At 46.0% G+C, this 22,312-nt stretch overlaps 1 protein-coding gene across 18 annotated transcripts in view; it reads right to left on the bottom strand.

The window, feature by feature from the left end:
- BIN1 (bridging integrator 1) overlaps nt 1-22,312 on the bottom strand; it is a 90,191-nt gene that overhangs the window by 24,248 nt on the left and 43,631 nt on the right. For 8 of the 18 annotated variants that reach the window (XM_074548740.1, XM_074548728.1, XM_074548730.1 and 5 more), the window contains exons 5-11: nt 21,747-21,842; nt 17,803-17,910; nt 15,071-15,163; nt 10,038-10,123; nt 8,553-8,628; nt 6,454-6,536; nt 3,699-3,743 (exon numbers count right to left, since the gene is read on the bottom strand). In XM_074548740.1, the coding sequence (XP_074404841.1) occupies nt 3,699-3,743; nt 6,454-6,536; nt 8,553-8,628; nt 10,038-10,123; nt 15,071-15,163; nt 17,803-17,910; nt 21,747-21,842 (587 nt within the window). The remainder of the gene's footprint in view (nt 1-3,698; nt 3,744-6,453; nt 6,537-8,552; nt 8,629-10,037; nt 10,124-15,070; nt 15,164-17,802; nt 17,911-21,746; nt 21,843-22,312) is intronic. The other 10 variants (XM_074548746.1, XM_074548737.1, XM_074548742.1 and 7 more) reach the window with 3 other exon arrangements.

Below are 22,312 nucleotides of genomic sequence, written 5' to 3'. Positions count from 1 at the left end.
TGGCAAAACCATACGCAGATGAAAATATAATATCATAGCATATTGCAAAAGGGCTGTGCAACCTCATCTACAGGGAGTGATATTTGACTCCAGTAAAAGTCACAGTTCCTGTGAAATTCAAGGCCTTGAGAGAAGCTGAAAGAAACAGACCCTTTCCTACAACTTGAGACACTAAATCCTGGCATAGAGCCAGCACTAAAGCAAGGCAGATCCGATTCTGCAGGGAGATGAAGTAATTTATTACCTTGCTCTGTCCCAAGAGAGCCCAGAGCCTCAGACATGTACATCCACTCACACTTGGATGCCTGAGTTGTGGTGGTCACTGGCCAACATGCACGATGGCCTCATTCCTAAACATTGGTTTGCAAGTGGGAGATAGCAAGAGGAAGAAGGGATAGCAAGGCATTTCAACAAACCTCCTCTCACAAGCAAGCATCTCACCCTGCTCAGCATTCCAGCTTTCAAGCTCCCCATCCCATTCCCTCTTCATTCACTTTGCCCTCACCCATTCCCCCAACTTTCTCCCCCCATATCCACACCCCACACACACATTTCCCCACAAAGCACTTTTTCTCAGGTTCACATGCAGGTTGGACACTTCTGATGACACTGATACCAAGAGCACACCAACATGATGCAACAAACCCGAGGACATTCTCTGCCAGCAGCTCTCAACCAGGGGCACACACACCACAGGAGAAAGAGGGACATGAAGAAGGAAAAGGGAGGAGGAGAGACTAAAGAACATGGATGCCAACCCCTGCAACAGTTAAGTCTGACTGAACAGTATCCTTCCTCAGAAGTTCCCAGAAATCACTTCAGTACCTGGGGTCTGTAAAGAATTCTGAAAAAGTCTACAAAGTTGTGCTACAGATTAAAAGTAGTAATGGTTGGATGGTGGAGGTAAAGTCCTGATGTAAACAGGAGTCACCAGGAAACATCAAAAAACATCCTCTAATGCTAGATTTGAGGGGGGGGAAAGTACATGTTACCTCCCTTGGAGTTAAAAGCACTTTGGAGAAAATGGGGGACACAGTGATATAGATCTAGAGTGCCAGGACTTCCCAAATGCCCCAACTGCACTGGGAATACTGGGACTACTGGCTATCAGCTGAACTACCAAGACAAGGGTAGACTTTTCTTTCTAGGGACTTGAAAAGGCCAGTTCTCCCAGTGAGAAAGGAGTTCATGCTTATTTTCTAAAGGCCATGGAACAGTTTTGGAGTGACTTATTTCCAGTGCCTGGCAGTGACTTAATTTGGAGATATATTGGTAAAAGGCTCCCATGTGAGTCAGCCCCTGTAGGATGAGGGGAAGAATTGGGCTGTGAGGGCCCAACACTAAAGCCTTCATTAAGTCACTACTATTTACAGCTTGTTTGATGTGTTGGCCAGCCCCCCTAGGAAAATGCCAGTGCTAATTTTGGCTGAGCCTTTTCCAGCCCCCTGAGCGGCACCTTCATTCCTGCACTTGTTGCTTTGTAACTTTGCTGAATTTAGCCAGTGCAACCAGCATCAAGTGAGATGGTCACCAAGATCCTCCGTCCTTCACACGTCCCCAGGGAGCACACACTGCCCACACAGAGCAAAATCTTGTCTCCAGCTAACTGTTTGCTCCAGGAAACACAGGAAAAAGCCAAAGTAGAGTGCAGAGACTCTACCTACTGACCAAACATGAGCACCACAGTAAAAGCAAGCCAAAACCACAAGGTCACTGCTCTTTTTCCTTCCCATGAGCAAATGGGAAGTGATGCCAATTCCAGGAATATCAGGCAACGAAAGGAAAGGGGTGTCAACTTTCTTCTGCAAACAGAGAGCTGGGTCTAATACAGCTGAAGACAAAGTCAAAATCCCCCAGCCTCTTTTTATGCTGCTGAGCTCCCAGACACTCCAAGGTGCTGCCTCATTTGTTCTGGAAGGGCAGAGTAACATCTGCAGACGAGTTTCCCTTGCACTTGTAACAATCCTACATCACAAGATAAAACCAGTTTTCCAATATGGTAAAAACAGATCAGTCACATCCTGCCAAGTTCTCAAGTTAAAAAAGAAAAAAAGGTTGGCATCTCAGTTAAGGCTCACACTGGGCCTTTTAGCCAAAGGTAATTAAATTTTTACCTCTAGAGAATACTGGAGAATTATTTGGAAATAAAAAGAAAAAATTAAAGGAGTGGGTGGGAGAAAGAAGGAAAAAAGAACCTACATACCTAAACATATGGTGGCACAAATGTACATTCTTGCTGCAGATCAAATACTGAGTTCCAGATCCTCCTTCTCTGCACTAGGGATTGCACATTTCTCTGTGACCCCAGCAGCTGCTCTGACAGCACAAACCCCCAGCAGAGCCCAGGTCAGGCACCTTTATGGCCAGGCCAAGTCAGTTGGACTTTACCGGGGAAGAGCAGGAGCCCATGGTGAGCAGAATTCATCAGGGGGGGATTTACTACTCTCCTTCTGTTGCATAATCCATCCACTCTCAGGGACTGGAAATACCAGACCTCCTGCCTGGTACAGATACAACACCAGTCCAACCAAGACCAGAGACAGACATCCAGAGAAGTACTTCAGTAAATCCTCCTTTTCCTACAGTAGAAAACCCCAGAATAATAACAACACAATCTATTGCCTTATTACTTGCATTTGAAGATCTAAATATCTAAGCTTGCCCATCAGCTTCCTTGTGAAATTACCACTCTTCACTCTCCAACTTCCCACTTTACAAAATATGCACAGCAGACACAAAGAGAAAGGCTGCATTACTTGCCCTAGTCAGTGGGAAACCAGATCAGGAAAAACAAGGATCTCAATCCAGCAGCACTTTCTTTTATTGCTGGCAGGACACCATCTTGGCAATTATAATTTTTTTTCTCCCAGTAAGGATCCCATGGAGGAAGTATCAACACAAAAAGTAATAAAAACAAAAATCAGAGGAATTTTCCATGTCATTATGCAGCAGCTCCCACTTTGCTCCAGAGCATGTTCTTGTCAGAGTCCTTGACCTATGGTAACTCCAGGCATTGTAGCAATCCAGAAAATCAATGCCATCACTGTTTTAAAGGCAAGATGCAGACATTAGCCTTTATACAAGCCAAGGGTCTTCCTATTTCTCCAGTCCTGCACAAAATCTTACATGGATGGAGCAAGACAGTGAGGATCCTCAAGAACAGAGCAAGTGAGGAGCAAAGCTGTAAGTATCCTTCTCCCACCTCATCTTTCTCCCAATTGCAACAGGTAGATAGGATAGGACTTCTGAGTGTGAAAGACCTGCCTACTGGTTCTCCCTGGCTAGGCAGGGGATGAGAATGCAGCATTTCAGACCTGCTCAAAAGGACAAGCCCACTAGGTAAAACTAGAAGCTGTTAAAACACCAAAATCAATTATACTTCCCATGGAAAACCCAGCACTGCATTTTCCATCACACAAAAACAACTGGACAGACAATGCCTGAGTTTTCACACTGCCTTCTTAGATAGGAAAAGAAGCAAGGATTCAAACCAGGCATACAAGCAAGTTAATGGGATTATCCAGACACAGAAAGATCTCAGCAGGACCCAGCAGGCCACAAACACATCTTATCATGCACAGGACCCCTCTCCCACCACAGGGTTAACGCGTGCCAGGCTGTTAGAGTCCAGCAACAGCCTCTCCAGTTTTAGGAGCTCAATGAAACACGTATCGAAATGCTGCTCTCCATACCGGTACCTGCTCATCTTTTTCCTCAGCCTGGCGAACAGTTTAGTTTTCTTTCTGTTGAGGATGGCACGCAAATCATTTCAGTTACAGGATGGCACAGTCAAACCAGGGAGGAAAAGTTAAGCTTCCAAGTACCCATTTAGCTGGTGCCACAAAACTCGCTGTAATTAAGATGACAGGATCCCCTCTCTCTCACACACACACACACTTCCCTTCATTACTAGAAAGCTATGGCCTGGTCTAGGGAAAGCAGAAGAAGGTTCTTTATGCCTGTCAAAGATATGCATATATATATATATCCATATAAGCAAACTAACACTTTCCATGCACTTTGGAATATGGGGCCAGGGTGCAAATGGAGAAGAAGAAAAAGGAAACTGTACAGACCACCAGAATACCGTAAATGTCCCTTCAGAGCTCCTCACTGTCCCCTGTGAATATTGCTGCAAAAGAAATAAGCTCCCCATTGTTCTTTTCTTATGTAGTCTGTGCAGTCTGATACATGGAACTTACTCAGCAGCTTTCCTGCCATGTCTTTTTCCAGTTTGCCCAATCACACCAGGATAATCCCACAGATCTCCGTGGTCTCTGGGCCTCTGAGCCCTGAACATTCCTACCTCTTTCAGAAGCAAATCCCAAACATAGGTCTGAGGTTCCCAGAAATGCACCAGCTGTTCTGTGCTACTGTGCTACACTGCCAGCTCCAGACACATCAGCCACAGCAGTATTTGTGTAGGGCCTCACATGAATGCCACAATGATGTGCACAGATAACTGCCTCTCTTCTCACACCTCCTCATTCATTTCCTGTCATTGTATCCATCTCCAGTCCCCTTCCCAGCAGAAAGGGGTTAGGGAAGCATCTGCTCCTACTGCAGACCAGAATAAGCTGTCAGATGAGTGAGGGCTATTTCCTCCTGCACACTCTCACCCCAACCCTGCCCCACAAGGAGAGGCCAGATGTGCAGCAGACACAGAAGTGCCTCGCAGCAGTTCCTGGTCACTGAAGAGAAGGGAAATCTTTGCTACAACCTCCTACAACACCCTGCTCCAGTGTGCTCAGGAGGAAGAGATTCACTCTGGGGCAGGTCTGGCTCCTCAGCTGAGATGCAGAGAGCAAGTGGTGAAGCAGCAGCTCTCAGACTGCTGCCCACACAAGGACCCTTGTGTGTGCACTCAGCTTTGGGTTTTAGGGCCACGTGGTCTCCTAGCCAGCCAAAGGGCACAGAACTGCAGCTGAGATACCCACTACAGCCCCAGAGCAAGCTAGCAGGCTGGGGGGAGAGGGGGGCAGAAATTGTACAGAGATGAGGCAGAAATTGTAAAAACAGGTGATTTTTTTCATTGAAAGCTCTTTAAGGCCAGAAACTTTGCCACAACAGCAAGGAACATCTCTGAGCCAGGTTGCCACTACTGCCTACAATCAGTTCCTCAAGGAATAGGGAACAGAGGAAAAAGAAGCTGGGCAAAGCAATAGTACAGCCTTCATCTGTCCTGTTACCTCATCCTCCTCCAAGGACCCTGGAGGATGCTGCTAACAGAGACAACACAGCCAATGGCAGCAAGAGGATGGGCACCACAACCTCCTCACAAGGTTTCAGTCTGGTTGGGTTGTGATGATCAACAGACACCACATGGTAATTTGGGGGAAAGACATTTTCACAAATAGCATTCCAACTGGCATCACTGAAATCTGCTGTCAGCAATCCAGAATTCAGGGGCCAAAATTCAACTCAAACCTCCTCTTTCTTTAGAGTTGGCAACCACCACACTGGAAGAACTGCTGGGAAAAGACATGCAAGTCATCAATGCATGACTGAAACAGGTTAAACTGGGAGGAGACACAAGGGAGCACTGAGGTCTCAACAGCTGATCTATCCCTTCTAAACCAATGCACTCAGACCACAGCTTGCCCTTACTTCATGCTGACTTCACCACCTCCCTCCATCAACACAGCAGTCGAGGACCTGGGCTGTGCTGCTGCTCACCCAGCACGTGGGATTACCAGCAGCTGGAAGCCAGAGCCCAACACTATTTCATCACTCGTGCACTTGGATGGGGGCCAGTCAGCCCAATCCAGAGCCCAACCCCTCCCTCCCTCCTCAGTGCTAGGGAATGTGCAGAGTTGCACTTAAACATGCAGGACAGGACCCAGCTGAGGAAAGAAAGCTGAAGCCCAGAGGACACTCACTCCTTGCACACACACGGATTGGAAGTGCTCTGAGTTCAGGAGGCCTCCTATGAGTGATGCTGCAACTACTTCCACAGCACAGGAAGGAGAAACACACTGCAGCTGGGTACACAGGATGGGCATAAGGCTCTGGCAAAATGGTGATTCCAGGTTTGGAGGGCCAAAGAAGGGGTTGGGGAAATGGGCTCTTGGTGCTGAAGCTGCAGGTACATGGCGGGAGCTTTTGAGGGAAAGAACAGGACAGGTGCTGGGCAACTGGGCCCAGAAGGAAGGGCAGCTCAGTAACTGGAATTAGATTTTAAAAGCAGAGCTGAGAGTCAGTTGCCTAAATATCAGGACCTAGTGAACGTTCAGCCCTCCAGATGCTATCCTAGAAAGGTAAGAGGTACTGGATTGCACCATGCAGTGCCAAGTGCAATCCGGGGCATGGCTCTAGGAAGTCTCAGGAGGGCACTGGCAGGTGGGCAAATCACTTGCAACTGACAGCTTGGAGGTTTCAACACCCCTGGGCAGGTAGAGAGGTCCCTGTCCCACCATCCCTGCTGAGGGAAAGCCACTACCCACAGTTACTGACCTGGGCTGTGCTTTAACAGGTAAGGCATTGCCTGAGTACTGCTTGTCTAGACCCAGCAGGACATCGTGAAGATTTTGGTTCAACTGCAAAATACAAAAACAAAAGACAGAAAAATAATGAGAAAGGAGCTCAGATGCCAGAGAAGAGCCTGGGCTGGGCTGCACAGACTGACCAAACACAAGCTTGTGGCAGCGCAGTTCCTCAGCTATCCCAAGAGAGGACAACCTTAAATTTGTTTCCACTTCTCTGTGGACTGTGCAGTGCTACAGCACTTGAGCTGTCAAAGAGCTGCTGGCATTTCTGGGAATGCTCTGTCTTCCTTAGAGATCATCCTACTTGCTTCCCTATCACCTGGGCCCACCAGTGTGCTGCCAGGCACCACTACAGAAGCAGGTGGATTGTTTACCTAAGATCTGTGTGCTACAGCTGGAGCTTCACTCAGGATTTGTAGCCAAAAGTAGCCAAAAGCTGTTTCTCAGGCCTGCTCACCAAAGCCTGGGACATGGCCATTTCCATGAACAACCTTCAACTTCACCAGCTGCCTGGGCCATCTAAGCCTAGGCAAAACCTGGATGTCTTTGCAGAAATGCACTATTAGGGGTTAAACTCTCCCTGGCACTGAAGGCTGCAGCAGTCACTCCAGACACTCCTATCCTGGAACAGCCAATCCATAAACAAGACAAGATGCTGGATTTATCACTGGCAGGAGGAGGGATCCCATGAAATCAAGGTTGGAGGCAGTGTGCAGGCAACACCAGCAATTAATTGGAAGCTGTAGCAGTAATAAGAAACAGATGGTTCTTATGGAACCAAAGCAAAAGCCCTGCCCTCATACAAAATTCCTCAAGAAAGAAAATATCCTGACTAGAAAAATCATACAAGAAGAGAATTCCTATCTAACAAGCATCTTTCCCATGTTTTGTTGAATGTGAGCTAGCAGCAACAAACCAGTAATTCTAACAATCCTCCCTATTCTTAACACTTAGTTCATCCCTCAGTGGAGAAGAGCAGGCTATTAACTGGAAAAGACCCCATAAAATGTCAGCAGGGTTCAAAATTGATGTGTTACACCAAGGCAGAGGGCCCCTGACTGCTGGGAATTGAAGGACTATAATGTTTCCTGTTGCTTAGTGGCTGTTTTGCTGTCAGGATGACATTAGGGAGCACAGGGAATATAAGGGTTTTCCAGCTGGGCTCTCACTCCTGCCTCAAGATTAGTGCAACATTTACATTTCCAAGCAGCATGCAGACCTAAGGAATTCAGGATTTCTCTAGCTCTTCACTGAAAGAACAAGAACATATCTGTAAATGACACTGGCAATGGGGGACATTCCCACAGACTGATCCTGGGGTCTCCTGTGGGTGCTGCCACACAGCACCAGGATCTTGCCAGCCCTGCTTTCTGTTGTGATTCCCAACTCAAGGCACACTGGGAGGCAACACAAGGCCCACACTAAGTACTTAAATGCCTTTTTTTGGGTCACAGGGCAGGAAAGAAGCCAAAACACAGGGGTACTGTGGGGGAGAGCATTTTTGAGGGACTGGAGTGAGGCATGTCTCAGTCTTCAGTCAACTTCAGACTCCCTGCTGGTTTTAACCCCACACCTGGGTACAGTGAGGGTACACAGCAACTGGGTGCAGGCAGCAGAGGGGGTTGAAAACATACCAGGCTTAGCCTGGCCAGGTCACAGGTTACAGATCCACAATGCAGATGAACTAAAAATGGCAGCAAGAGCAGGTCAAAGAGTGGCTTCCCTTTCCTCCGTGGATCTGGAAATGAGTGCTGTCAAGTGACAAACTCCCCACTGCTGCCCATAGCCCTGTGGTCTCTTCCCTGTGCTCCATCCCTTTACATTACTGTGTCAGACTGCCTTTGTCCCACATGGCTCAGAAAAATACTAAGAGTTTTTATTATGCTCCAACATAGGGCCATTTTCTCCAGCTGTGTTTTAGGGGGTTTGAGGTTTTGGGGGTTTCTTGCTTGGTTTGTTTTTTCTTTCTTTGGTTTTGTTTGAGTTTGTTTGCTGGATCTTGGGTTTTGTTTTTCTTTCATTAACAGTGAAGAGACAGTAAGTAGGATAAGCTGTTGGTTGCCTTACCTTGCTCATTTCTTTATGGAAGTTCTCCTCTAGGCCAGCTATACTCTGGAATGTGTTGACATAGAAACCAACACGACTGCCAAATGAAAAGCAAGACAGAAGACCTTAATGGACACAGTGCTCTCAAAATCTTTCAATCCTGCCATTTCTGCTACCTCCCACCCACCATTCCCACGCAAACTCAACTCAGATATGGTACACGTGAGAAGATAGAGTGGCAAGGAAATGGAACCATGGAGCAAAGGCCAGGCACAGGACAAACATGTCCAGAGGGAAGAAGAGACTGAGTAGGACAGGATCTGAATTTATGCTGACTGAAGGGAGAGGGAGGTATAGGGTGGGCAGGAAAAAAATAAAAAATACAAAAGAAGGTTAAAGAAAAATAAAGCACCAGCAGTAGGCTGTGATGCAGACAGTGCTGCGAGAATTAGCAGGGGACAGATATTAATTCATCCAGAAGTCCCTTAGCACCAGGGAATCAAAAACAGCATGAACTGTTTGCTTCAGGGGCAGAAAGAGTAAGAAAGCAAAGGAGAGCACAGAGAGCAACAGGGAAGCAGAAGGATCAGCTGGGAAGCAGGAGCATATGAAAAACCTGTGGGGCCTGAAAATGCCAGCAGCTGCCTGTCACCAGCCTGCCAGCTGCCAACAGAGAGTGCTCCATCAGCACCCAGCCTAAGGAGCAATAGCAGGAGGGACAGGAGAGGCTGTCCCAGGCCAGCAGCATTGGGGCTCTGCACAGGGAACCCCCAGATGCCTCTGTCCCTCCCAGCTCCTTCCCCAGCCAGGCCTGCAGGCTGCTGTGAGCACAAGTCCTGGCTCAGGCTGGTGGAAAGGGGAGTGAAGGCACACATCACCACTCTGCTTTCCCACCCTGCTGCTGCCCACTTTCTCAATCCTCACAGAGCAGCACTGTCAGCCTGGATATGACCATTGCATTTAAAAATAAGAAGCTGGGACACTGCTAGGAAGATTTTGCCAGATTCCCACTGTGTCATCCCCATAAATCAGCCTCTGCTGCCCTGCAATTCATCCCCCAGGCTAAATGTTGGTCTTTGCTTCACCTCTCTTTTCATCACCACAATCTCTGGTATGGCAAGCCCATGGTCTCTCAGGTCTTTCTTGAAAGTGGAGCAGAGTTGGTAAGGTGCAATATAAAGACTATTCTGTACAAATCTCTAATAACTCTGTGCAAAACAACAACTAAATAAACTATTTAGGGCAATACAGCACTAGGGCAAAGAGATTAAGAAAAGCAGAGAAATATAGTTTCTCTTTGTGGTAAAATCATGCTTTTCAGGAAAATCATGAATAAAGCACAAGAGTGAACCTGTGGCTGGGGGGAATCCTAGGACAGACAGAGACAATCCAGAGAAGAAAAAAAAAAAGAGCAGATACCCAGTCTAGGCTAAGAGGATTTGTGACCCTAGAGCTTGGATATTCATTTCCTTCCAACCAGGCCTCAGGAAAAGTTCCAGCACTCACCTATTCCATAGTGAAGGCAGTTCCTCCTGCAGATCAACATTCATCTCTTCAAACACCTTCTGAGCCTTTACCAACTCTTCTTCAGCCTTAGCAACAGAGAAAGGAAATTGTCAGCTCCAGCACAGCCAAGCACCCTGCAGGGCTGGAACAGCTGAGACTCTTTTCACTTCTTTGGGAAACCAGGCAAAATTCTGGCATGAGGTAACCAGCATCCCAAATGAGTCTCCCAGGAACCAGGGCTGCACCACAGGTGACCCTTTAGGTTGAATTTGTTCCTCTCAGGTTCTCTCAATAAATTTCCCTGTTTATACACACAGCAATTCAAACTACCACTAATGTGTTTCAAGTTCTTTAAACTTCCCTGACTTCAAAAACTGAAAGGAGTTGGTCAGGAAGTTCAGCCTCCAGCTCGGATACAGATGAAGGTAACAGGGGCCTCTGTCCCTTGCCAGATCTGAGAAAGAGTTGAAACCCATCCCAAATGGCTTTAGAGAAGAATCCTCCCTCTTGAAGACTCTCTGCTGAGGTCAGGTCATGCCAAAGCCCCATCTCCTTGAGGAAGAGAGGGGGTCTCTGCACCCTTGGCTGATAGAGCTCTCCCACAAAGCTGACTGGAGAAGCAAGGAAGGGTATGCAAAGCATGAGTTGAGCCAGAGGGAGGCCAGGCTGCAGGGCTTCAGCAGCACATCCTGGTTTCCATGGTCTCACACAAGCGCAATCCCTGGCTGGCTGTCAGCCCCAACTCCAGAAGGGATCTCCTTCTCCCAGATGAGAGTTTAAATTTGATCTGTTCATTGGACCCAGACACTGACAGATCCCAACACTGATGGACAATTCTGTCAGGTTTCAGGAACAAAAAGGATGCTTCAGGTTTCTGTTGCTGACAGCAACAAGCACATGCCCTTTCCTGCATCTGCCCTAGGTCACCTCTTTCTCTTTTCAGTGCCTTGACCTAAAGTTTTCTAATTAAAGTATTTCTATCCTGTAATCTATAGCAGCACAGCATTCTGCCATGCAGTGAGATGTAGAATGGAAAAAAACCCTCCATGACCAAATTTGGAAGGTCAGCACAAGTGCCTTTATTAGTGACAACAGCAGGAATTTCACAACACCACAGGCCTCTGCAAAGAGCCCACAAGCTATGGAAGCTGGATCTCCCTACCAGCCTGCAGTCAGATTCCTACACCTTCTATGAAATCAAATTTTATCTTCTTTGTGTCAGCTTAATTAAAGAAATCCAGCTTACTGCTCCTTAGTGACAGTTATATACAACAACAGGAATGATGGGAGAAAGGGCTTAAAAATATTTGGCAATTCCAAATCCTGTTCCTCACAGGAATCACTCTCCATTATATAGAGCAGGATCCCTTCACTCTCCATTTCGCTCCTGACTCAAGAGCAAACCACAGGAGCTCCTACTTTCCAGCTAGCTTCACCTGTCACAGGGCTGCTCATTGCTGCCAGAGGCAAGGCTAAGGCTCTGTACTCAAGACCAGGGGGAAAATATTCCCCTGTAAAAAGACACATCTGGGAGGTATTCAGAAATTAAGACCTGGTGAGGAACAGGCAAGGGGAGAAGGGGTCATGGTGCTTCCACCCAGAAACCCCTGTTTCGCTGCTACACTCACTGAAAAACTCAACATTTCAAGAGGGTTTGTACAAAACAAACAAAAAGTCTTTTAAACAGAGACACAATTTATGCTGAATGAGAGACAATTGTCACAAAGACTCATTCTACCTTAGAACACGTTTATGAATGAATGCTACTAATGTAACCATTTTAAAGGGAGTAAAAAAATAAAAAAAACAAGTCCACCCTTTGGCTTTATCTTTTTCTAACTAACTTCCAAACTATACTGGAACCAGAATCAACCCAGGAGATGATATGACATCATTGAATGCTGTTAGTTTTTCAGATGTGGTAAATGTCATTAACATTCTTTCCCTCTCCCATTTACTTGTGTATAAGGTCAAAGAACCCAGAAAGCAAGGTGTGAATATTGTGACATCCCGAGGCAAAGGCAAAGCCAGGAACAGGCAACGTTCACTCTAAAGCAGTTGTAGGAATCAGGGATCCATCCAGCAGGGCCTGTGGCTCAGCTAGTGCTCTCATCCCCAGCTAGAGCATTGAAATAATTCTTCAGTCCTTAGTCGGTCCAGGGCTCTTCTCACCAGTGGGATTTATTTTGCTTGGAAGCCGGAATCCTGGCACTCGATAGCCCTGACTGCTTCCAGCCAGAGCCAAAGCCAGACATCAGCCTGGTCACAAGCCCTTCTAGAGAAAAAATAGGAAACAGGATCTCAGAAAACCTCTCTCTCCTCTCCCTGTCTGAAAGGGGGAAGGTTTGAGCAGGAGATAGACAACAAATACTTTCCTGACCTTCCACCTAGCCAAAGCTCAGAGTGCCAAGCACAACCAGTTCAGTTGTGGCAGGGGACAATTTTTCTACACTTCTTCTGCTACTACCACACATCCCAGCCCTCCTAAATGTCTGGTTATGTCCAGCCTGGTGCTTCCAGGCAGTCTGGTGACCATTTCACTTCAAAGACTATGTTGTGAACTGTGGTAATTAGGCACTGCTCAGTAAATAGTTTAGATATCCAAGAGGCAGGGATAAGGAAGGGAGCAGGGCCAAGCCCCACCAGTCCCAACCAGACCTGCCTCTCAGAAAGACTCAACTTGCTCACCTTTTCCTGCAGACAGAGATATCGTTCTGTTATCACTGCAGCACCAAGGATGTTGCTTTTTAGTCTGCATTAAACATGTCAGCACAGCTTAGTCAAAAGGCAAGAATGTGCTGTTCTAAGCCATTTTCCTCTTTGTTTCAAAAAGCACAGTCACTGACATTTCTAACTGGGAGTGTGCAACAGCAACTCCCACAGCAGACTTCACAAAAAATCCTCACTGTGGTGTTTTTGTTTTTATCTGCTAAAGGCCTACAGAGCCAGAAATTTGCACATGGGAGGGAAGGACTCTGCTTTACACTAGGAACACCATATCTCACTGACCCCATTTTTGCATGGAGGCTGTAAAAGTATCAGGCAAGAAGAGACAGCAACACAGCTGCTGGTAAAAGGAGACTTTTTTTAGGCTTAACATTATGAAGCTTCTCAATAAATCCAGCGTCATCAGCCCTCCTGGTTTTAACAAGAGGTTAATGAGATTTAGGGCTGTCATTAACACCTTCAGTCTTGAAATCACACAAATGTAAAAACTGAAGCCTTTTCTTCCTACCTACTCATTTTTGTGAAGGCAAGCTGGAAAACCTACAGGCTGAGAATACAATTAATGTTCTTTGTTAAGGAGTTTTTTTTTGTTAGTCTCCAATCAAAAGTAAAATTAAAGAAAAAAGCAAAGAAAAAAACCCCAAATGCTTACACAAATAGAAACAAAAAATTAGGCTTAGCAATAGCATTGCTTAGCAGAGGAATAAAAGGGAGTGCTTTCAAAATATCTGTGGTCACTGAATATATTAATGCCATGTACTGGGAGATGAACGCCCCCGCAGCACGGTGCCTGGAAAGATTACACAGTCCCTTGCATGTGCTGTAGGGCAAAGTGACCCAGAAGAGTGAAATTATGGAGTGACTCTTAGTATCCTAAGATCCATGGGCAATGGATGAGGGGGCACTCATAGGAACTTCCTCTCTGGGCAGTCTGTGCTTGCTGCTATTGTAGCAGTCACCACAGCCAAGTCTGAGAAGAGGAAAAATGTCCAAGAGCTGATAGATTTACTTATTTATTTGTGACTTGAGGAACTTCCCAGACCTGTTTTCTAGTCCTCCAGAAAAACCACCAGTCAAACAGACTAGTCAAGAATCCCAACTGTGCAGGTAGCTCCCAGCTGGGCCAGCAGAGGCAAGCCCCCAGGAAGCTGCCATGTGTCCTTCTCCCTTCAATCTAGAATGAATATATATTTCCTGCCTTTGCTCTGCATCTTAAGCAGGGCTGCTAACAGCTGTTCTTTTTCCAAGCTTTACTGATGTGGTAATGGAGTCTTTTCCCTGATCCAGCATCATAAAGTGACTGTGAAAACCCAGGGGCTTCATAAGGTGAGAGGCTTTTCTAAACTGCAATTCACTCCATGGACAAGGAATGTGGAAACACAGGAGCATTTGAATGAGAAAACATGAGGTCACCAGGAACTTGTGAGCAGGTAACTGGTGCTCTCCCAGTCTGGTAAGGATTTATTATCCCTTGCTCATTGAAAGCATTTTCTTCTCACTGTCTTCTGACAAGTCCCTCTTGTCCCTTAATGTGTTCCAACTGAAACACTGATCAAGATTTCATCAGAAAGTCACACTTGTATGCAAGAAAGATTGAAGTTTTTCTTCCCTGCAGTTCCTCTGAGCTGCTCATGTCTCTCAAGGTGCTATAACCTAAGTTCTGCTAGATGACACCACCTTGATCTCAGCCTGTTCAAATATGTCACACAGGGTACAAATTGCCCGATCTGGGTCCATCTCCTCTCCTGTGCAGATTGAAATTGTATCTAAAAATGGCTTTTTTAAACCACAACAGCCAGGACAGTGCTCATGTGGGAATATCACAGGAGAACGTTGCAAGCTAACTCAGCAGCCACAGAAATCACAATGTTATTTTTTTGTGGCTTTACTCAATGACACGAATCCATAGGCCAATTTTTCAGCGTTTCCTTTTTCTCTTTTTTTTGAAACAGCAACAATAAAAACTGACTGCTTCTCTTAGCGCAAAATGGAAGCGGTAATTGGAGGAACTGTGTAATACATCACCCTCTGCCTCAGAATTATTCCACAGCCTTTCTTCATCCACATTTCATCTCAGGGGGAGAAAACAACAGCCCAGTATTAACACCCTGACTAGAAATCAGTCAGACAGGCACCGACTCATTCACTGGTCAGCAACTTCTACGTGCCTACAGTGGCTAAGGAGTGTCAAGGACACACTGATCAGAAAGGACTAGAGTGAACGTTGCCTAGAGATTACTTGCAGGGTACAATCTAGAGCCCAAAATAGCACATGCAGGGTTAGAGCCAGGTAGATCAGCAGTCACCTGATTTCGGAGCAGATTAGTTTGTGCAACGAGGTGAGCTTGTAGCTTCCCTTGACACCACTGAGGCGCAGCTTTCTCAAGCAGCGAAACAGGCTGGGGGAGGGAGCATGTTTGAGTGGGAAAAAAAGAAAAACAAATAAACAGAGAACAAGAGAGACGCAAACATATATCTTTTAGGATAAAAAAATTAAAATCACAACAGAGTGTGTATTTAGAGGCTGGGCAAAACCAGTATCACCAAGGCGAGAGAAAAAAAACAAACATCCCGGGACTGATCAGTTATGAATCCTTTGAAGCATGCCAAGTTTAGCAGTAATTAATGTCCCCACGTGGGCTGGATACTGCAGACCAGCCAGGCAGCTGTAAGAGCAACAGATACAGTTGTTAGTGACCTAGCACACAGACAACCCTACTCCAAGGCATGGCTGTGAAGTTGGAGCTCCTTAAAGAGAGGTCAGGATTAATTAATCATCATAATTATTTGCATGCAACAGCTGAAAATCCACAGTGATTTATTTTAATAGCAGGATGTAAGTTTAGCAATAAGTGGCAGGGGTCCTGGGTGGGAAAAGAACATCCATATATTAGAGAAGAATAAAAGAGACCACGTAATGCCAAAAAGTATTAACACTGCTGTTTCTGTTACTATACCATGAAACCTTAATCAAGTCAGTTCCCACTTGTATCCTGTGTCAGAAACTTGATTTCTCTCTCCTAGGGGTCTGTCATCACATTCCAAAGTAACTTACACTGGAACAACCCTGCTTCAAAGGTCACAGGAGCAAAACTCCAGGCACAGAAACAGAGGTGAACTACCTCCAGCAGCTGAGTGCACACGGAGCCCTGGCTGCTGCCCACAGCCCTGCAGAGCTGCGTGACTGCAAATGCCAGATCCCAGGCTGGGCAGTGAGAGCTGCCCCCTTGGGAAGGCCACACACACATAACTCCCATCTTTGGGACTTGCTGCTCCTATCTTTGTAGTGCAATGTGTCACCTATTATCCTGTGCATGAGCTTATGGCCTGAATTCCAGAGGGTGGAAACATCTGATCCAGTGCACACTTTGGCTGATGAGAAGAGTTTGATCAGGTACTGAGAGACCCTTTCACAGGCTAAATAATGAATAGAGCACCAACTCCTAACTCTCAATGTTTCACTCTTCAAACTGTACTTTTCTCCATACCTGTTGTATCACCTTAGCTGAACATTTGGGACAACAGTGACTGCAGCAGTGATAAGGGCAGCTAATCTCTGCTGCAGGGCACCAGGTACCAACCTGAGTAGATCAATTCCTACAAAACAATTTGGCTTAATCTTATATTGCAGCAAAGATCCCACTGGCATGCACCAATAAAATAACATGCCCCAGGGAAATTCTGCTCCTGCCCCAGACACAATGAATTACTGCTTTGAACTGAAGGAATAACCAGTTGGGCCTCATGCCTTGCATACAGAATCAAGACTTGCTTTGCCACACAAGGGATGCAATGACACTTGGGCCATCAATCTCTCTCCCCTTTTGTCTGTCAAGGTTAATCACAGTGCAAGCAGCACACTGTAGATGACTGATGACTTGCATCTTAACAATAAAAGTACTGTGGCATTAAATGCACATTTTTCACTCAGGCTAGGGATGCATCTTAATTTCTTCTATGCAGGAAAAACATCAGCATCTCTTACATAGCTCATATTCCCCCCACCAGAAATAAACCTAAGCAAAAGATGACAACTCTTGTCAGCCTTCTTAAAAGACACAGATCCAGGGTCTTTCTTTCCTCTACTGCTTCTACCCTGAGGAGTCACAATTTACCATGGCCCACACTGAAGAGAATAAAAGATGTCTCCCCAGCCCTGGACTATTCTGTTGTGTCAAGAATTGTCCTGTGAAGGGAAGCACATGGATTCAAATACGCTCAGGGTACAAAAGGAATCCATAGCTCATTTTAGGGACAGCATTCAATTCATGCACCTATTCTAGAACAAAATTAGCACTATTGCCTTTTTTCTGCTACATTAAAAAATGTAAACTTTGTTTTTAATTAAAATAAATTCCATTAAAAATAAAATCCTTCACTTGACTATTGGGTAAGCCCTGGATCAAGCTGTTGAGAGGCAGGAAAAAAACCTCACAAGAAAAAACTCGTATTTTTCTGCTTTCAGCCTTATTTATTATCCAGTAATGGAGACCAACAGACAATAGAATGCATTCATCAAGTGTGCATAGAGTGCTTTCCCATTGATGTAATTCACACTCCTAAGGGTCTCTCTGCTGGGATATCAGAGGGTTTTGCAAACAGAACCAACTTCAAGTAACACTGAAACATTCCTACCACTGCTCTGGGATGGAGAGAAAGTCCCAAGAAGCAGACAAACTGTAACATTTTTCTGGAGCACTGCAAGATTTTGCTTCCCCAAGGGGCACACAGGCTTTTCTGTCAGAGGTTGTTGGTCCTGTGCACGTGACAAACCCATGCCCAAGCATTTGGCCACCAAGACATGCAGACTGATGATAGTGGGTCTGAACCAACCAGAGGCCATCCTGCATTCCAGGAAAACTAAACAAATGAGAAGGAAATACCTAGCAAAACATCACCAGTTCACAACACCCTAATGATCTTGAAGGTCCTTTGCAAAATGAATGAATTCTATGAAAACACAAGGAACAGGTACAGCTGGCAAATGCAGAGCTCCCAAAAAGAAAGGAAGGCTGCATATCCTCCTGATTTCCTTTACCTTTGCAATTTTGGTTTCATCCTTCTTCTTTGCAGTTTGCAGGGCTTCAAAGTGGTGCCTGGCACTGTCGTAATCCACAAGCTTCCTTCCTCGCTTGGCGATACGAGACTAGAAACATGGAGAAAAGAGTCACACCAGTCTTCCCCAGCAGCCTAAACTGCAAAGCCTCCCAGGGAAAACACCCTCCCAACCTCCAGAACACCCCACACTCTGCCCATGGACTCTCTCTGGATTCTCCACACAGGAGGAGGCCCTGGGAGCCACTGTGGCAAGCACCATTTCAGAGGGAGCACCTCAGGAGGAGAGAGAAGCCATCAATGGAAGGTGAAGGGATCCACCAACAGGCCCCACCTCTGGGTGACATGGGTGTTTCCAGAACTTTAGCTCCACTGCTTCCTAAGCCCCACCATGTGCCTGCATCCTACATCCTTCATTATTTTCAGGGCTTCCCGAGGCCTGCAGCCAGTCTCTAACTAACCAGCTCACTAGTTAGTGTGGAAGCCTGAGAGATTAAGTCCAACAAAAGAAGGCATTTCTGCTGCCAGCACAGCAAAAGCACTCATCCACATGCTCAGGCTATGCCATGGACAGCTTTTTGGATCCTGTGACAGAAGCTGCAGACAGTAGTGACTGCCAAAGGCAGAGGTTGCTGTCACGAGCATTCAAGCAAGGGAAGTGCAAGGGAAAACTTGCAGCACTGGGTCACCAACACACAACACTGAAGCCAAAACAAATACAAGTAGAGTGCTGACTGTGTACCAGACTTAGATTCAGGAATGGAGTCCTGACAAATCCATGGTTGAGAATCCAGGACAGACAGCCAGGCCTGTGGCCTGATCCTATGTGGAAGTGAGGAGCCCAAGGCTCTCTCTCCCAGCAGAGTTGCACTTTATTGAGGTCCTGGCCCACTGGGTTTCCCTGTTTTAGGAACTCTCCATCCCTCAGCCCCTTGCCTCCCACACTGTCTGCAAGCACCCCAGACTATCTGGGTTGGAGCACACACCATCCCAACCTTACCATAACACTTCCCCCTGGATCACAGAGCCTGGACCAGCGTCAGTAATCAGCAGCCCAGAGACAGGCCGGATAACAGAGAGAAAAGGCATGGCAAAGAGCCAGGAGCATTTCTAATTAACCACAAAATCCAGGGACACAGCGCAGAACAAGGAATCAGCACTGGGATTTACTTGCAAAAGCAGAATCTCCTTCTGTCCTGCCTTGGCAGGGAGCTGTGGTTTCCTCTCCCCAGGCTCCTGCAGATACGCTGCAGAGCCACGCTCAGGGCTGATCTGTGCCAAAGCAGCTCGCACACCTCCCACACACACTGCTCTGCTCCTCCAGCAAACACTGCTGCAGCTCTGGGTGAGTCACAGCAGAGCTGCAGGATCTCAGCCACATGCACTCCCAAACTCTCCTCTAAACGCTCAGCTCACTCCAAGAGAGGAGTCACGAAGAAGCAGAGCCACCCCAGAGCTGAGGTCACTAGAAGACACCTCCCAAACACCACACTGCCAGCCAGAAGACAAGGTATTGGAGGGGGCTTCCAGCTGCAGAGCAACCTGATCTGCAGCTTAATGCATCTTACAAACAGACCAGAGGAAACATGATCCCATCTGGGATTTAAGATACCACTTTGCCCCCAGGTCAGCCTGGTAGAGACAGCTGGAGTTCTCCCCACCTCTGATATGGCCACACAGACACTTCAGTTTTCAGGCTACCCACCAGGAAGTTTGATTCAATGTCACCCATCTTTCAAACAAAGTCAACCCTCCATGTTTATGCAGCTCCCAAAGTTCTAACACCCACCCCCCTATTTCTGTTGGAGTACAGGGAAATGCTGCAAGGTACAGACACACAGGGTGTGAGCCCTCCTGGAGTAACCACTGAGCACACCACTGCCTGTTAGACGTGGCACCAACAGGACTGTTAGGAAGGCTCAGGGCTCCCTTACATGACTCCAGGACAGCTGCAGGGACCCCCATCACTCAAATGTAACAGCTGAACTCCAGCAGACTTCATTACTTTGCAACAAATCCTTTTTTTTTTTTTAAGGAGGCTCAAATTAATAAACCCAAGCCATCACAAAAAACTTCTGCCCTCCATGCCCTTCTCTACTGATGTTTGGTTTTACAGCTAATAGAGCACCAGTTTTAGTGCTAGACAGAAAATCCCCAATTCCACAGCTATTCAGAACTTGGGCTGTAGTTTATCTTCTCTGGGGTCACTGCAGAGACCTGTACTATTACTGCATGTTGAGCAGAACCAACAAAAAGCTCACTCAAATATTAAATGTTATGCAAGAGAGTCCTACTCCAAGAAGTAAAAAGACACTGATCTGCAAAGAAAGTTTAAAGCACTTTTTCAAGTTAGAGAAGATATAGAGGCCTTGGTCAGGGGTTAACATCCAACATTGGATAAATTATTTTCTTTAACACACAAAAATTCCTTTCTAAAGGCATGCTCTGTTTTCACATTCCCGCTGTGGATCCCTTTTCAAGTCCACAAAGTCCAAGGGAATTTTTACAGCCCCTCAAGTAAAGATTGATTGAGAACATGCTAGCATGTAACAAAAAAATAACACATGCATGATCTAACTCATCACACATTTTAATTACTAGGCTATTAATAAAAACAGGCCTTTTCACAACAAAATTAAAATCATATTCTCTCCATTAATCAACTCATTTTACCAGCGTCATGCCAGAATTCCAGGAAAAGCAGAAAATTTCATTTTGTGGAAAACAAAACCCAGAAAACTAATACCACAACAACAAAAAACAACTCAAATATTCTGTAAATGACATGAGACAGGGAATTTTTTTTTTTTGCCTGCAAATCTCAAGAACGCTAATTCTTTATGTGAGGCCTTGCTATACTTCTGTGCAGCTAGCAAAGTTCAACAACTGATAAAATGTTATTTTGACCAAAGGAGTGCCAAAGCCTGAGTCTGCAGCAAGCCCAAAGTAAGGCATCCTCTGAGGAAGCAGCACAGGGTGCACTTTGACTGAGGCCCATGGCATCACATCCCAGAAAGATCAGCCCTACAGCCTCCAGGGGCTGGAAAGCCACAGCCCTTCCCCATCCCAGAATTCCAGGGGCAGAAGAGGCTGGAAAAATGAAGCAAACCTAGGGAGTCCCAGGAGACAAGGCCACTGCTGTTCAGGGCTCATTTTACAAGCCTGTGACCTGCCCCCATCTGATACAGCACAGTCCTCCTGAAGCAATAAATACTGACAAAGGTTTTAAGAGACATGTGCTGGGGAAAGGGCTGCTCTCACTGGAAAGGGGACAAGCTGATACTTCCCATATGGTGATATCATTACTTGTGCTTCCATATGGTGAAGACATTTCCTGCAAAACCTCAAAATGAATAGAGAGGAGATAGCTGTGGGGGAAGGGAAGGTCACAGGCCAGCATTCAAACCCTGATGCCTGGATACAATCTATCCCAAAGAGACACCTATCCAGCACTCTCCCGAAAAAAGCTGGGTACACACAGAGCAAGACTTCCAAAGACTCATAGAAATGTGCCTTCCACACCAGCCTCTACTCATAAAGTACATTTGTCACCAACTGCTTCCTCAATGTTTTCTACTTACAAGAAAGTTATAAGACAAAAGGACAAAAAGAGATTGAGACCTTCTCAGCTATTGCTGACACTGCCCCCCTGCACTCTGATGCAATAGGCAATTTCATGGATCCTCCTGTTCAACACTTCTATTTTCTCTTCAGCATCTTTCCCCTGGATTCTTCACTCTTGTTTTAAGCCCAAAATTAGAACAAGACATTTTCAATTAACCCAGAGCTGCAGAGATCTTGGCTACTTTTAAAGAAGACCTTGGACAAGCCCAGCACACACTCTCCTAAAGCAGATATAAGAAATTGATCTTCAGAGCTTTTATCTGCTGCGAGTCTCTAGATCAAGTAGTTCCAAGAGAATCTTACTTTAATATCTGGAAATTGGCCAAGGTATGTATCCATGGTCAGAAGTGCTTGATCCACCAACTTCTGATGGAAATCTGTCCACAGGAGATCATTGTTCTGAAAAACAAAAGTAATGAGTTAACTATTAAGAACACAGGGCTCCACATTTCTGTTTTTCTCTGTGAGTGCTACAGCCAATGATCTTGGTCATTCAGAGCTCTTAAGAAACAGCAAGTTCTTTGGAAAACTAATGATAACAGAGATCTTGGCAGAAATGGCAAAGCCTGATGCTGCTAATTCTGGTGACCTCTCCAAGGACAGAATGCCTTTGAAGCCCCATCTTTCCCCTGCAATGTTAAACTCAAATCTGTACAATGGAAGGTGATTGCCAAGCTGGTTTTCCTCCTTCTCCCAGCAGCTACAAAAAAGGGACACCTGACACCACAAGGCACCATGTTCTGTTATTCATTACAATACAGCTTCCTGGAGAATCATGAACAACAGAAAGCTACACTATCAATCTTCAGCCCTCACACCTCCTGTCTCCACAGCCCAATGGAGGACAAGGCTTGCACCTTGAGCTGTGC

Source organism: Zonotrichia albicollis, chromosome 10 (genome assembly GCF_047830755.1).
Source record: "Zonotrichia albicollis isolate bZonAlb1 chromosome 10, bZonAlb1.hap1, whole genome shotgun sequence".
Taxonomy (NCBI): Eukaryota; Metazoa; Chordata; class Aves; order Passeriformes; family Passerellidae; genus Zonotrichia; species Zonotrichia albicollis.
Note: the sequence above shows the minus strand (reverse complement) of the source record. Positions and strands in the feature narration are given on the sequence as shown.